Below are 17,129 nucleotides of genomic sequence, written 5' to 3' on the forward strand. Positions count from 1 at the left end.
TCATTGGTCAAAACTAAAAGTTTGTCCAGAGCTTGGCATTTTTTGAGACAATTTTTAGGTTTTGAGGTACTACTACCACAAATTAATTTAAATGAGAAACGAACCTATCATTGAAATTGCCAATTTTTTTATTGAAAACTTATGTTAAAAGTAACGATTATTGCAAAACGTTTAGCAATGGAAATTTTGAATCTGTTGAAGAACTGAAATTTAAACATTTCTACCTCTAAAATGAAGACAATGGGGCATTATATCCCATACTTGTACAGATTATAGATTTATTTGTCCACTGAAAATAATTGACGAAGTTTATGATATATAAGCATGTAGTAAGATTTCAAGCTCGCGCAGTGTGCACTTGAATTAAATTAAAAACTATAAAAGTGCCATCAGCTCCATCTTAGACCGAGGGGCTAATCACTCTCACACCTTCTTTCATTGGCATTTAACATGAGGTAGTTTTATCGAAGGGAGATTTAAAGTTTCCTTACATTAAAGCTTCGTCTCCCTGTATATTTCTCCATGGTGTCGGATTGCTAGCAGCCAATGGAAAGCGGCATTTGTTCCATGCATACCAATTACGGGTTACGTTTAATAATTTTAGCACTGTTAAGGGTAGGGCTTTGAAGATTCAGTCAAATGTACTGAATGAGAGTGACTGGTCCTTCGCTAATTATATGTAATTACTTACCTCAGGAACTGGCTAAGAATAATTAAATGGTAAAGGTGCAAAACTCATTTAAACTTACAAATCTTAAGTTAAACTAGTAGTTCAAAGTTATATACTCATATACTCATATTTCAGGGCATTTTCATCAACACACCTACGGCATACAACAGTGCGTATTCATAGGTGTCACCTCTGGTTATTTTATTAAGGTTACGCAACCATAGTTCTAATAGGTCACAACTCTCGTGCGAGGATCACATGAAAATCCAATATAGAGGCAAGACCAGCAAAAAATGGAAGCGACACTGTGTCGTGATGTGTACGGCAACTTTAGTAAGCTTGCATCGCTCGTCCCATGATTGGTGACGTAAAGCTCATCTCAAATTTACAAGTATCATCACGGAACCTCAAAAATTCACTTTTTCGCTTCTATATTTTACTGTGACATAGCTAATCGAGACCTCAGCTCCTATGGGGTAGAATGTTCCATTGATTTGAGAAAAGTACCACTAGAGTGGCCTTTCGCCCGCTAGGATATAAGACCCAATTAACTATATCACGCTCTTGTAGCGCCATCCCGGTGCAACCAAGGGAACTAAAAGAGAAGCGGGAAATTTGACTGAATTCAAGAATGCATGTATTTATACATTTCTTATCTAGGCTTGGAGATGGCGACGCCATCGCGTGATAAACTTGGTAGCTGTCCGTCCGTCCCGATGTTTTCAAAAGTGTCCCACGTACCCTTATAGGCAGGTTGACGCAAAGACCACTCTAGTGGTACTTTTCTCAACTCAATGGTATGTTCGGAGCCTCCAAAATGAACTAGGCCCATGCGTGTCGATTTTTAAGTGGGGAAATATCCAGTTTCATAGAGGAAATATTTTTACCCTTTGTGTGTACGAGGTGGCGCTTTTATGACCGTTGCGACCGGGGTCTTCCATAAATTATCGTTGATATTTTAGGGGCCAATTATAAAACTTTTATGAAAGAGAAGGGTTTCACCTTTAAATTAACGTAATTTTTTAGGGGCTATTCACTTTTTAATGAATCTATTGGTTAGATTGTGTGGACAAAAAAAATAATTATGAGATTTTAACATCGTTGTTTATTTTAGTAAAACGAAACTTCTTGAAGTTGCTAATTCACAGTTTTCATATACCATTATAGGATTTTTTCACCCTTCATAACCATTAATTTTTTTAACCTTACCTTTTTATCCTTCACTTCTTTGGAATGATTGTTTAATAAAGGACTTCGGAAAATTTCTAAAACATTTTTTAACTATCCGCGACCTCGGCTTCACCGCTCTACGTCTATACTTTGCCCTAATATTGTAGCAGTCGACGGGGTCATGAGGCTGAACTTATGTTTATATTACGGTACTAAAAGCGCCACCAAGCGGGAAAACACGGGGAAATTAATTAGTTAAAAAAATATTCTCGCTTCGCTACACGCATGGGCCTAGTTCATTTCGGAGGCTCCGGTATGTTCCATTTAAAATAAAACCCGGGTTATTTCGGACCCTGATTTAAAGATTCAAAATATATTTAATTTTTGGATTTTTTTTTTCATCCGAGGTGATTATTGGAAATTGGGTTCTGATTTTAGTATGGTTTTTTTTTAATTCACGTTAAAATTTATGATAATGGCCTTAGTTGGTTATTTATTTAAACGTGGGTATAATATTTCTTATAGTGGGTCGCGGTGCTATCTTCACATACATAATCCGTAGTTTAAAATGTTTCAATTTGAACAATTTGAAATTTCGTTAAATTGTTAAAAATATCTTTCAGGAACAGATTCATTAAAGGGGCTGGCCGGAGCTGTTGGGGTGAAGGGGGATCAAACTGTTGGCTAGCATATTGCTTACCCGCCTCGCGACGGTGGCGCCATTCCTTATGGCCAAAGAGCTGGGTGTTTCCCCCTGAACTAAGGGCGGTCTCCCCCCAACAGCGCCGGTGAGCCCCTTTAAATAGGTATTGGTTCTAAAAGTTTTAGGAATTAAATGACGTAGAGGGAAGCGGAAACACTCACTCGCTAAGCTCACTCCTGTTACGTTGCTATTGGTCCTTGAAGATTTAGGATTTAGGTTTTATTTTCAAAGCTTACGCGGTTCTACGCAGTGACGGGATAGGGGTGTTTTTAAAACATGCTCGAGATAATTATTTTAATTGGCATTATGGGGGATTTTGATGAAAGGGAGCTATTAGACGTTGTCATGAGTTACAAAGGTACTGTACAGCCTAGAAGGACGGAATATTGCCAATAGAGATCCATACTAAGGTACAAAACAACAAATAGGAAGTTTCCCAATTTTCAGCCCCATGTGTTTGGGCGAAGTCAAAGCAAGGATGATGGGGGGGGGGGAGAAATAGGCCAGCTGTGGAACGGCTCAGATCCGGTGGGACGCTAGAAAATGGGGGAGGAATACACGGAAAAATGGTGAGCGGTCTTCCTGATTCGTCTAACGTAGACCGCCCGCCATTATTCCGAGTATTCCTCCTCCATTTCTAGCGTCCCACCGGACCTGAGTCGATCCACAGTTAGCGTGCCTATTGCCTTCAGATTACGCATCCTCCCTCCATCCTCCTTGTCAAAGAACGCGAGAAACGTGTGATTTTATCAAAAGTATATAGATATAAAAACAAAAAGTACACTTCGTTGAAACTTGGTCGTGCCATGCAATATGAGAAGCCCAGCCTACTTTATCCCAGAATAGTGTCGACCTCCTTCTGCGAATGATTACCTTCCCGACCGTGGCACAGGCTTGAATAGGCTTGCTATAGTACCAAAAATTAACGTTTGTATCGCCAGCATGATGTACTACTTTCTACAAATCTATGACGTGAAGCAGCTCTTCTCTGGTTGGTTAGTTCCTGTAGGCGGTTGAGCAGAGTGTAGTTTGCTTCTCAGTTTACATGTCGTCTACAGCCAAAGGCAGGGAATTGTTAGTGAAGTTTACTTTATGTTTTTAAATTTATACACTTTTGTTTTTATTACCTCACCGTTTAGTTTTGCTATTATCAGCCGCTAGAGGACGAATTAACCGGCTTTTATTTTCAGCTTAACCTCGCTTTATTGTATCCTTCTACTCAGTATATTAATACTCTATTTTGTTGTACAATTACCTTATAATTAATCGATGCTCATACAAGGCCGCATTTTACCATAATGCTACGCTTTGAATTTTGAATGACGACCTAATTAGAGGTGGTAATTTTACCCTCGGTGTTTGTAGTAATTATGCGGTGTAGCGTTGGAGACTTTTGGTCATAAATATGAAAAATTTCACACGTTATAAAAAATTAAGTTTTGGGCCAATGTGATATATCAAACCGGTGGGCCTTAAAACTCAACTGTTAACTATTTAATATAAACCTATACTAATAATTGTGACTATAGCGTTCGGAGTAGATATAAGATATTTAAAAAAATATATATTAATCAGGAGCCCATGTAATTTTAGAAATAAGAATGGAAAACGGTTAGCCCAGTATAAAGCCCCCCCCCCATTCAACACGTAACGAAAAATTAAAATTTTCTTATTGGCTTACTTAAACTACGTTTTGATGACGTTGCTGACGGGGACGGCGAAAAATACGTAGTTACTTTTTACTTCTGTCGCTATGAACCGAGGGCCTCTTCTTTCATACCCCCCTCCCGTCCCGAGGAAGGGGGCGTGGACTTACGCGCGCCCAGATTACTCTGTTCACCATTCCTGCTTCTAAAATTACATCGATCCCTGATTAATCTTATAGCGTTGTTCAGGGTATTCGTAAATGAAAAAAAAAATTAAATATACTAAAACAATTAAGTGTTATTGTAATTAAGAGAGAATACGTATCGATGTTTCGTTTTTAATACTTTAATACTAAATCACGTTCGATTCCAAAATAAAAATAAACTATATCTAGATGTAATTAATTTTAATTAACAAGTTGTATAAATTATTATAAGAATGGTGTTAACAATCTTTTTATTGAAAGAGATATCGTTGTAGTCTTTAAAATTTAATATTTAACAAGTTATAGACGAATTAAAATCTTCCGAAACGATTGAGAATACATATAAATATATTCCATGTTTCGCTTCCACAAACTAAACTCGTTTTCAATAAAATAAGGAATTACGTAAATATATTCAACTATGATTTTAGGTGCTTATGTAAATTCATTGCGTTTATAAGATATGTTCCATAAGAATGACACTACCTATACTTCGTAATGCCAATGCTAGAGACTTACAGCTCCAGCTAGTTCGTGAACGACAAACGAGAATTGACTACACTCAGTAAATGTTGCAGTACATCTCCCTATTTAGACTGTGCTAAGCCTTTGACATCGCCTCACCAGATGTACGTCGCTTTACGAGAATCTATGACCTACTTCAATCACTTCATGACAAGCTCTCAGTAACCAGTATGGATGATGATTTATTATACGAACTTTGGTGGACCAAAACATGGGTGGACTGACAACTTTGAAGCCTTTGATCCACATAAAGAATGTTTCGTCTTTACAGACGATACTGCGGCTCCCTTTTTGAAATGAGTCTATTTGCAAGTGGATATTTAGAGTAAATCCATCAGTGATACGAAATGGTAAATATAAATTTAGTTATAATTCTGGACAATGGCTTCCAGAAAAAAGGCACTGACGGGCTAACGTCCGTATACCATTTATCCATTTAAAACACTTGGAACAATTGCTACTAGTATTGCTATATGTTCGTATATTTCTGCAGGTCCAAGTAAGATCAAAGGTAAGTTTAGAGTTTCCAATCATTAAACAAGTCAAGTAAAAAACATTTCCGTATTAGCTAGGTGTGGTTGGGGGTGGGGAGGGCGTGTTAGTTTCGTATGTGCTAATGTAGTAGATTATTCATGTTTTCAAACTCGCTAAGGTAATATTCGAGATGGTCCTACAGTTGGGGTAAATTAAGTTTTCACTACGACTACCTAAAATCCTAAATGATCTTTCGTCTATCCACCATCACATACAAACCACAAACATACACACTCACACAACATAATCGAAAAAGTCTTTTTCAACCTCACCAAAGATAAAAGAGTAGGTTAACGCAAGTTTTGTATTCGCCACTTTAACAGTTTAAAAAATTCAGTGTACTCTCCCATCCGAATAAATAGATGAAAAAATAAAATTAAAATAAACATTAACTTTGCACGCCTCTCCCTCCCCGATCATTAGCGAAGACGCGAACATAAAAATCCACGGTTTAACATGTTTGTTATTATTACAAGTATTAATGTAAGTAGAGCATATAATAGGTAAGAATAAGATATATACTAATCCTTGTATTTATGTCAAAGCTTCCGGTAGCATCCCTTGCGCGATTTGAAAAATGTTTCCCCTTTGTGCCACCAGGAAGACCCGTGTCACGAGTTTTACCTAGACAATGCCTGTGGCGCAACCGCAATTCCCTCCGATTCACGCTTACGGATGGTTTGATATGCTTATGGCTACAGTGATTTCAAGAAGAAAGCTAAGGTCAGGAAATTCAAGTATTAACCGAAGTAGGTTTAGTGAACCAAAGAGGATATAATTGAGACCCGATATGAAGTAAACTATGGGTTTTGATCTTCCTGTCTGTAATGAAGAGACATTAACGGTTCAGAGTGAGCTGAAAGTTAAGTACACGTTTAAATAATAAGGTCTAGATTTAATATTAGAAGTAAGCACCATAGTGGCAATTAGATCAGTGAAAGGGTTAATCGTAATCGGGTTTTAGCTTCGGAGTTTTCATTCTTGTTATGGCGCGCATTGACTTTCATTGCGTCTAACCACAAATCAGCTTTGATGATATTTAACGTTAACAGTCGTGTTGGTAAACTAAGAATATATATGAGGTGAAACGATACAATAGTGTTTATACTACAAACCAGTTGTGAATGTTGCTATAAGAATATAGGGTTAACAGTTGAGGCGTAGACAATTGGGCCTTTTCAAGCACATAAAGGTTATATCTCTCCTAAAGTTATACAGTTCAATTCCTGTTTCTTTTCCCATTGACTAATCTCCATGTGTCCAAGACGTATCTCTATTGGGTGTAAAATGTGTTTTGCTTTACTGTATACTCGCTATGCTTGGAATACTGCTTTAATAATTCGTAAATTTTTAATTCAAAAAAGAGAAATAATTCTATATCTAGGTTAATAAGTTTGTAGTATTAGTTCTCCTCTTGACTCGGAGAGGTAATATTTTGGTTTTTCCAACTTGTATTTCTCTGCAGAGCACGGTAAATGTCGCATTGCCCTTGCCGAAATCGCGGTTCGAATTTCAAGACTTATTTAAGTACCGTAATAAGTCCCCATTAGGTACACCGGCAGTCCAAAAACGAGACTTATTTGAGTTTGGATTTCTAAATTTACAAGACTTGTAGCAGTACCCCTTGCCAAAATCGCGGTTCGAATTTCAAGACTTATTTAAGTACCGTAATAAGTCCCCACTAGGTACACCGGCAGTCCAAAAACGAGACTTATTAGAGTTTGGATTTCTAAATTTACAAGACTTGTAGCAGTACCCCTCGAGTCTCTTAATTGGACATTCCATTAAGTCTCTTTTTTGGACACTATAGTAAGATTCTTTCGAATCTCTATTTTGGATACTATTGTAAGTTTCCATCGGGTGTTCATATTTTGATACTAGAGTAATACTCCCTCGAGTCTCTTTTAGGACACTTTAGTAAGATTCCCTCGAGTCCCTTATTTGGACATTATAGTAAGACTCCCCGAGTCACATTTTCGGACACTATAGTAAGACTTCCAGGAGTGTCGTATTTGAATGCTAATGTAAGATTTCCTGCAGTCTTTTTTTTGGACACTAATGTAAGATTTCATAGAGTCTTTCATTTGGACACTAATGTAAGATTTCATAGAGTCTTTCATTTGGACACTAATGTAAGATTCCCTCTAGTCTCTACTTTGGACACTGTAGTAAGACTCCCTGGAGTGTCGTATTTGGATGCTATTGTAAGATTTCCTCGCATCTCTTATTTGTATACTATTATAAGATTCCCTGGAGTCTCTTGCTTGTATACTATTGTAAGATTCCCTCGAGTCTCTTCCTTGTATACTATTATAAAATTCCCTGGAGTCTCTTGCTTGTATACTATTGCAAGATTCCCTGGAGTCTCTTACTTGTATACTATTGTAAGATTCCCTGGAGTCTCTTACTTGTATACTATTGTAAGATTCCCTCGAGTCTCTTACTTGTATACTATTGCAAGATTCCCTCGATTTTCTGTTGTTTAATTGCAAATTGCAAAAAAAAAACAAGGAAAAAACTATGCTGGTACACTCTAAGAATATGGGGTGTGCCTTAACACCTTTAAAAGTAGTTTATATGGGTCCAAATTTGACACCGTTACAGGTGTTCATTTACACCCCTAAAAGGGTTTAATAACACTTATTTGAGCAATTGGTGTCAAAGATAAGATTAAAATGGTGCAATAGAGGTGTAGTTTAACACCTTTTTAACTCTTATATCGAACTAAAAGTTAATTTTTTACTCTCATATGAATGTTTGATTTATTCGCGAATAGCGCTATATTCATAGCAAGGTTCCACCTTGAGAGAACTTAAGAGGACAGTTCTAACATGCAGAGCTATAACCCTTTAGACAAGGGTAGTTCTCTCATGCAATGTGAAACTGCACAAAATCCAGCGTGAAACTGCATGATATGTTGGTCATTTTCACCGACTTAATAACTTCTGAAATGGCAGAAAGTTTTAAATTAGTAAAAATGCATCGGGTGTTAAATTGGTTTTGGAGGCTATAATATCCCAGCAGTAGATACAGACGAACTCGTTAAATTTAACAATCTCTTTTCACGAAGAGTTTTTCGAACACCAGAAACGCGTTTGACCGAATCTACTCTAAAATATTTTTAAAAAAAAAACCATTTTCTACTCTAATTTTACTCAAAATAAAGATAAGACATGTCACAAAAGCATGTGCCCCACATGTTGGCCTCTCAAGCTGGCGTCTATAGCAGTCTGGGAAATAAGGATATTTTTTAAACTAGTCCTTTGGACCAGTGACCCCCTAGTGTCTGAAATAATAAACTGGTCTCCGGAGTGGTCCCAGCCTTTGTTCTCCTATAGATTTGCAATTAATAAACTAGTCCCGAGGACCAGTAACCCCCACTTCTTGAATTAAAAAACTAGTCCAAGCAATTAATAAACTGGTTTTGGACCAGAGGAAGTGTGCTATTTCCCAGACTGGTCTATAGTCCATAACGGTGGAACGAATTCTACGCTACACCGTGGCCACAGGTCTCTTCAAGGCCTGAATATGTGGGTGCACAATATGCCTCTGACATTGGTGCAAGGATGTGAGCCCCCCTCTCCCCAATTGTAACAATAATAATAATAGTCGCCCTACTGTGAGGCCAGTACCTAACCTAGTCTCGTTTTTTTAGTGTCACACAATACTTTTAAGAGTATCGCGTAACACTTTCAAGAGTGCAATAGCGTTGCTAGGGCTTGAAATTTGGGGGGCTTAATCATATTATTCGTATATTAAAGATATACAAACTTTTATGATAAAGAGTACGGAACCGAGTTATTGACTATGAGACAATTGTAGATGAAAGAATTTCACTCGTTTTTTTTAAGTTTAGTTTTCGTTTGCTTTTAGTCCCCACTACTGTTTGATATTGAAATTCATCTCTACAAAGATGAACCTTAACGAACTTTTCATTATAATTTATATACACTTTATTGTTAAAGAATTTTAGGGGGCTACGAGCAATTTTTTGGTATAGTTTACGGATTATTTTGAGGGGGCTAACTTTTAAATTTGGGGGCGCTATAGCCCCCATAAAAGGCCTAGCGACGCCACTACGAGAGTGTCGCATAACACTTTTAAGAGTGTCGCATAACGCTTTTAAGAGTGTCACCTAACACGTTTAGCAGTGCTTTATGAATGTACAATACCGTTGGATTAAGAATTTCCTTGTTAATTTTATTTAATGGATAAAAATATATTCTTTCATGAATATCATCTTTAAAAAAAAACATTTAAAAATTAAGGTTTTCAATAATTTTTTACTGTTCGGATTGACTTTAATATTAAAACATTAATGAAAATGAAAGACCTTTTTTAAAAAACCCGCAGTATACTATAATTTTACATGTTTAATTTCAAAACGGTGTTTTAATGGTGTTATTTTACACCGAATTTACACTTTAAATTGGCCTCTAAAAACTCAACGTAATAAAACTCTCTTTTGGGTGTTTTTACGGTGTTTACACCATTTTAACACTTTTTTAACACTTCCATTTCTTAGAGTGTAGAAAGAATCTCTTTCCAATCTCAAAAACTAAGCCTTATTTGGTGAGATTAAAATGTGTCTTATAGGAGTCCTATAATATGTCGCAGATTTGTGTTCTCAATCAAGTCTAGAAAGAATCGCTTACCAATCTCAAAAACTAAGCCTTATTTAGTGAGATTAAAATGTGTCTTATAGGAGTCCTATAATAAGTCGCAGATTTGTGTTCTCAATCAAGTCTAGAAAGAATCGCTTTCCAATCTCAAAAGCTAAGCCTTATTTGGCGAGATTAAAATGTGTCTTATAGGAGTCCTATAATAAGTCGCAGATTTGTGTTCTCAATCAAGTCTAGAAAGAATCGTTTTCCAATCTCAAAAACTAAGCCCTATTTAGTGAGATTAAATTGTGTCTCATAGGAGTCCTACAATAAGTCGCAGATTTGTGTTCTCAATCAAGTCTAGAAAGAATCGCTTTCCAATCTCAAAAACTAAGCCTTATTTAGTGAGAATAAAATGTGTCTTATAGGAGTCCTACAATAAGTCGCAGATTTGTGTTCTCAATCACGTCTAGATAGAATCGCTTTCCAATCTCAAAAACTAAGCCTTATTTGGTGAGATTAAAATGTGTCTTATAGGAGTCCTATAATAAGTCGCAGATTTGTGTTCTCAATCAAGTCTAGAAAGAATCGTTTTCCAATCTCAAAAACTAAGCCCTATTTAGTGAGATTAAATTGTGTCTCATAGGAGTCCTACAATAAGTCGCAGATTTGTGTTCTCAATCTCAAAAACTAAGCCTTATTTGGTGAGATTAAAATGTGTCTTATAGGAGTCCTATAATAAGTCGCAGATTTGTGTCCTCAATCAAGTCTAGAAAGAATCGTTTTCCAATCTCAAAAACTAAGCCCTATTTAGTGAGATTAAATTGTGTCTCATAGGAGTCCTACAATAAGTCGCAGATTTGTGTTCTCAATCAAGTCTAGAAAGAATCGCTTTCCAATCTCAAAAACTAAGCCTTATTTGGTGAGATTAAAATGTGTCTTATAGGAGTCCTATAATAAGTCGCAGATTTGTGTTCTCAATCAAGTCTAGAAAGAATCGTTTTCCAATCTCAAAAACTAAGCCCTATTTAGTGAGATTAAATTGTGTCTCATAGGAGTCCTACAATAAGTCTCACATTTGTGTTCTCAATCAAGTCTAGAAAGAATCGCTTTTCAATCTCAAAAACTAATCCTCTTTTGGTGAGATTAAAATGTGTCTCATAGGAGTCCTACAATAAGTCGCAGATTTGTGTTCTCAATCAAGTCTAGAAAGAATCGCTTTCCAATCTCAAAAACTAAGCCTTATTTGGTGAGATTAAAATGTGTCTCATAGGAGTCCTACAATAAGTCACAGATTTGTGTTCTCAATCAAGTCTAGAAAGAATCGCTTTCCAATCTCAAAAACTAAGCCTTATTTGGTGAGATTAAAATGTGTCTTATAGGAGTCCTATAATAAGTCGCAGATTTGTGTTCTCAATCAAGTCTAGAAAAAATCGTTTTCCAATCTCAAAAACTAAGCCCTATTTAGTGAGATTAAATTGTGTCTCATAGGAGTCCTACAATAAGTCGCAGATTTGTGTTCTCAATCTCAAAAACTAAGCCTTATTTGGTGAGATTAAAATGTGTCTTATAGGAGTCCTATAATAAGTCGCAGATTTGTGTTCTCAATCAAGTCTAGAAAGAATCGTTTTCCAATCTCAAAAACTAAGCCCTATTTAGTGAGATTAAATTGTGTCTCATAGGAGTCCTACAATAAGTCTCACATTTGTGTTCTCAATCAAGTCTAGAAAGAATCGCTTTTCAATCTCAAAAACTAATCCTCTTTTGGTGAGATTAAAATGTGTCTCATAGGAGTCCTACAATAAGTCGCAGATTTGTGTTCTCAATCAAGTCTAGAAAGAATCGCTTTCCAATCTCAAAAACTAAGCCTTATTTGGTGAGATTAAAATGTGTCTTATAGGAGTCCTATAATAAGTCGCAGATTTGTGTTCTCAATCAAGTCTAGAAAGATTCGCTTTCCAATCTCAAAAACTAAGCCTTATTTGGTGAGATTAAAATGTGTCTCATAGGAGTCCTACAATAAGTCGCAGATTTGTGTTCTCAATCAAGTCTAGAAAGAATCGCTTTCCAATCTCAAAAACTAAGCCTTATTTGGTGAGATTAAAATGTGTCTCATAGGAGTCCTACAATAAGTCACAGATTTGTGTTCTCAATCAAGTCTAGAAAGAATCGCTTTCCAATCTCAAAAACTAAGCCTTATTTGGTGAGATTAAAATGTGTCTTATAGGAGTCCTATAATAAGTCGCAGATTTGTGTTCTCAATCAAGTCTAGAAAGAATCGCTTTCCAATCTCAAAAACTAAGCCTTATTTGGTGAGATTAAAATGTGTCTTATAGGAGTCCTATAATAAGTCGCAGATTTGTGTTCTCAATCAAGTCTAGAAAGAATCGCTTTCCAATCTCAAAAACTAAGCCTTATTTGGTGAGATTATAGGAGTCCTATAATAAGTCGCAGATTTGTGTTCTCAATCAAGTCTAGAAAGATTCGCTTTCCAATCTCAAAAACTAAGCCTTATTTGGTGAGATTAAAATGTGTCTCATAGGAGTCCTACAATAAGTCGCAGATTTGTGTTCTCAATCAAGTCTAGAAAGAATCGCTTTCCAATCTCAAAAACTAAGCCTTATTTGGTGAGATTAAAATGTGTCTCATAGGAGTCCTACAATAAGTCGCAGATTTGTGTTCTCAATCAAGTCTAGAAAGAATCGCTTTCCAATCTCAAAAACTAAGCCTTATTTAGTGAGAATAAAATGTGTCTTATAGGAGTCCTACAATAAGTCGAAGATTTGTGTTCTCAATCACGTCTAGATAGAATCGCTTTCCAATCTCAAAAACTAAGCCTTATTTGGTGAGATTAAAATGTGTCTTATAGGAGTCCTATAATAAGTCGCAGATTTGTGTTCTCAATCAAGTCTAGAAAGAATCGTTTTCCAATCTCAAAAACTAAGCCCTATTTAGTGAGATTAAATTGTGTCTCATAGGAGTCCTACAATAAGTCGCAGATTTGTGTTCTCAATCTCAAAAACTAAGCCTTGTTTGGTGAGATTAAAATGTGTCTTATAGGAGTCCTATAATAAGTCGCAGATTTGTGTTCTCAATCAAGTCTAGAAAGAATCGTTTTCCAATCTCAAAAACTAAGCCCTATTTAGTGAGATTAAATTGTGTCTCATAGGAGTCCTACAATAAGTCGCAGATTTGTGTTCTCAATCAAGTCTAGAAAGAATCGCTTTCCAATCTCAAAAACTAATCCTCTTTTGGTGAGATTAAAATGTGTCTCATAGGAGTCCTACAATAAGTCGCAGATTTGTGTTCTCAATCAAGTCTAGAAAGAATCGCTTTCCAATCTCAAAAACTAAGCCTTATTTGGTGAGATTAAAATGTGTCTCATAGGAGTCCTACAATAAGTCACAGATTTGTGTTCTCAATCAAGTCTAGAAAGAATCGCTTTCCAATCTCAAAAACTAAGCCTTATTTGGTGAGATTAAAATGTGTCTTATAGGAGTCCTATAATAAGTCGCAGATTTGTGATCTCAATCAAGTCTAGAAAGAATCGCTTTCCAATCTCAAAAACTAAGCCTTATTTGGCGAGATTAAAATGTGTCTTATAGGAGTCCTATAATAAGTCGCAGATTTGTGTTCTCAATCAAGTCTAGAAAGATTCGCTTTCCAATCTCAAAAACTAAGCCTTATTTGGTGAGATTAAAATGTGTCTCATAGGAGTCCTACAATAAGTCGCAGATTTGTGTTCTCAATCAAGTCTAGAAAGAATCGCTTTCCAATCTCAAAAACTAAGCCTTATTTGGTGAGATTAAAATGTGTCTCATAGGAGTCCTACAATAAGTCACAGATTTGTGTTCTCAATCAAGTCTAGAAAGAATCGCTTTCCAATCTCAAAAACTAAGCCTTATTTGGTGAGATTAAAATGTGTCTTATAGGAGTCCTATAATAAGTCGCAGATTTGTGTTCTCAATCAAGTCTAGAAAGAATCGCTTTCCAATCTCAAAAACTAAGCCTTATTTGGTGAGATTAAAATGTGTCTTATAGGAGTCCTATAATAAGTCGCAGATTTGTGTTCTCAATCAAGTCTAGAAAGAATCGTTTTCCAATCTCAAAAACTAAGCCCTATTTAGTGAGATTAAAATGTGTCTTATAGGAGTCCTATAATAAGTCGCATATTTGTGTTCTCAATCAAGTGTAGAAAGAATCTCTTTCCAATCTCAAAAACTAAGCCTAATTTGGTGAGATTAAAATGTGTCTTATATGAGTCCTATAATAAGTCGCAGATTTGTGTTCTCAATCAAGTCTAGAAGCAATCCTTTTACAGTCTCTAAAACTGAGCCCTTTTATGTAAGACTAAATTTAGTCTCAAAGGAGTCCAATATGAAACCATTATATTTTTTAACAATTTTTGAGACAAGTTTGGTACCCAAATATCCTTGATCCTTATTTTAGACTTACTTTATACTAAAATAAGACTCTCATTTTGGTAAGGGTGCTCAGAGACAAGTTTGAAGCGATTAAGGGGTAGGCTGAATAAAAAGGGATAGGCTGAGTCATAAGTTTATCATGCCTCTAAGTACACAAATATGGGTTAGCACTGGGCATCTTTGGCAGGCTACTGTGACGTCAGAACTCGTATAGCGCTAAGATCCGAAGAGAGAAAATTTTGAAATTTCTGTTGCGGTGCAGCCACCAAGCGGTCGAGACGATTACTAAATGGGTCACGTGAAAAAAAATCATCCAATGGAATAAAGGAGATTTTTACGTTTCGTATAGGCAGGCATTGGGGGGGGGGACGAATTTTACTTAAGCAATCCCAAATCCCTCTCTCTCTCGTCAGATAGAGGCGGTTTCAGTCCTGAAACATTCTAAAAGGGATAAAAGAAACGCTCGGCTAGGCAGTACAATTTTGTATTGAACTTGAGGTGATAAATGATACGGAGAGAGTATAGGGTTTCATTAAAGGGAGCCAGACAAACACTATTGCCATAAGAGTAGCAGCCATTTCTCTACTTAGAGGCATGATAAACTTATGGCTGAGTAAAAAGGGATAGGGACGAGATAAGGAAAATCTAGATCCCTCTGAGCTAGACTAGGTAAAAACGAGATTGTCTGAACTCCAAAATACGAACTATTATATTAATTCTAATCGTATCTGTATCAGAGGTTTTCTAGCTAAGTGGTTATTCATCTTATCGCTGATTCTGGAAACCTTAATATTCATTTGAAAGAGTCAAGCCATGGCGAGCAGCAACAGCGACATCGAGAACGAATCTTGTTCTTCGGCCTCTGAAACCGAAGGAATTCTTCGCTTAACGAAACAAACTCACAAGTTTCGCATCTTTTCGAAGGGAGAAAAGCGTACATGGAGTGTTCAACTTCAGTGCCATAATAGCCAAGACGAACCGGTAAGTCGACCGTGGGAGATTACGGCTGACTGGAAAGACGTATGGCTTTCAATATATGGCAAGGATACAAGCGATGATAACAGCGAGTACCACAAATCCTTCTGCAGTGTTGATGTTTACGTCAACAAGTGGCGAAAAGCTTATTCGTGTCAACTAACGCTAAAAGGATTTGAATGTCGTAGATTCAGTTTCCAACAATTTGCCAACTGGAAAGAAATTGACGCAGCCTTTGAACCCGTTTCACTAGTCGAGATACATGTAACGCTGGGTATCGATAAGGAAATGGTCGATGGTATCAATCAATTGGAAGTCGGTAATTTCATGAACAGTAACTTTCTAAGTGACTTCGTTATCAAAACGAAACAGAAAGAGTTTCCCTGTTACAAAGTGTTGCTGGCAGCCAAATCGGATTACTTCAAAATGATGTTCTCAAGCAACATGAAGGAAGCGAACGAAAACCGAATTGACTGGACGACAGTGTTCGACGCGGAAACTGTCGACGACTTACTCCATTTTATCTACACGGCAAAAATTCCACCGAACATCGACAACACTTGCATCAATTTAATACACGCCGCTTATCTTTGTTCCCTGACAGATTTACAAGAAATTTGTGGTGAACGTTTGGAAACATTAGTCAACCAGGAAAACGCCCTCGAAATTCTGCTAATTGCAAAAAAATGCGAAATTAAGGAATTTAAAGAAGTCACCCTTAATTTCATCGCTCCTCGAAAAGAAGAAATTTTCAAGACAACTGCTTGGAATGAGACTAACGTGGAAATGGCACGTGATTTGTTTAGTGCTGCAATGGATGTAATGTCCCAAAAGAAACCCAAAAATTAAGGGGTTTAACGAAATTTGGTTTACGTGTACCAGTTATTTCGTTGCGAAAGCAGACGACAAAAAAATAAGCACGCATCCTAAACGAAAGCTCCGTTTAGAACATTCTTATTAAAACATACTGTTTCATGTTCAAATTTGATCAATTAGTCAATACATAAGTTCATAAGATATGCTGTCCATAAGTTTGTCATTGGTTACAAACTGGAGCTTGTCATGAAGCGACGTAGGTCATAGATTCAGGGTAAAGCGACACCTGGTGAGGCGCTGTCAAAGGAGTAATGCAGACTAAATAAGACGATGGAGGAAGTGCTGCAAAATTAACCGAGTGTAGTCAATTGTGACTTGTCGTTCTCGAACTAGCTCGAGCTGTAAATCTCTAGCATTACAAAGTATAGATAGTGCCATACTTATGGAACATATCTTATAAACTTATGGTCAATGTTAATTGCCGTTTTTGTATCACTATATTTGAAATTCTTGTACTTAAATCATTAAACAATGCTTATTTCCTTGAAAATTTGTGTCTATAATATACACCAAACCACGCGTATCGAGTGGTGCTTCTTGGCGCGAAGGAAATAACCAAAGATGGTGATCTCCACCACCCCTGTTTTGTTGGCTTCTCTTATGCACTTAATGGAATTGTCTATAGCGTTATTGGTTTCAACTACGCAGTTTGAGTTAATTCGCTATAGAATTGTCTCTGTGAGTAAACAACAAACAAACAAACCCAGGTTTTCTGCAATAAATCCAAGTAAACAACACACAATAGTTTTCAAGGGTTTCAAAAGGAAATGTTTTACTTTTGGTTTCTAATCTCTTC

The 17,129-nt window shown here is 36.6% G+C and overlaps 1 protein-coding gene across 1 annotated transcript; it reads left to right on the forward strand.

Moving 5' to 3' along the window:
- Nucleotides 1-1,140: 1,140 nt before the first annotated feature.
- LOC149588808 (kelch-like protein 12) lies at nt 1,141-16,829 on the forward strand. Its single transcript, XM_089862050.1, has 2 exons — nt 1,141-5,431; nt 15,220-16,829. The coding sequence occupies exon 2, from the start codon at nt 15,296-15,298 to the stop codon at nt 16,304-16,306; it is 1,011 nt and encodes a 336-aa protein (XP_089718176.1). The 5' UTR covers nt 1,141-5,431; nt 15,220-15,295; the 3' UTR covers nt 16,307-16,829.
- Nucleotides 16,830-17,129: the final 300 nt, after the last annotated feature.

Source organism: Phalangium opilio, unplaced genomic scaffold (assembly GCF_054372755.1).
Source record: "Phalangium opilio isolate 3A_F unplaced genomic scaffold, DU_Popi_V2 ptg000537l_1, whole genome shotgun sequence".
NCBI classification, from domain to species: Eukaryota; Metazoa; Arthropoda; class Arachnida; order Opiliones; family Phalangiidae; genus Phalangium; species Phalangium opilio.

Excerpts from the sequence above, each read along its gene's own strand:
- LOC149588808 (XM_089862050.1), top strand. The coding sequence starts at position 15,296 with ATGGCGAGCAGCAACAGCGACATCGAGAACGAATCTTGTTCTTCGGCC.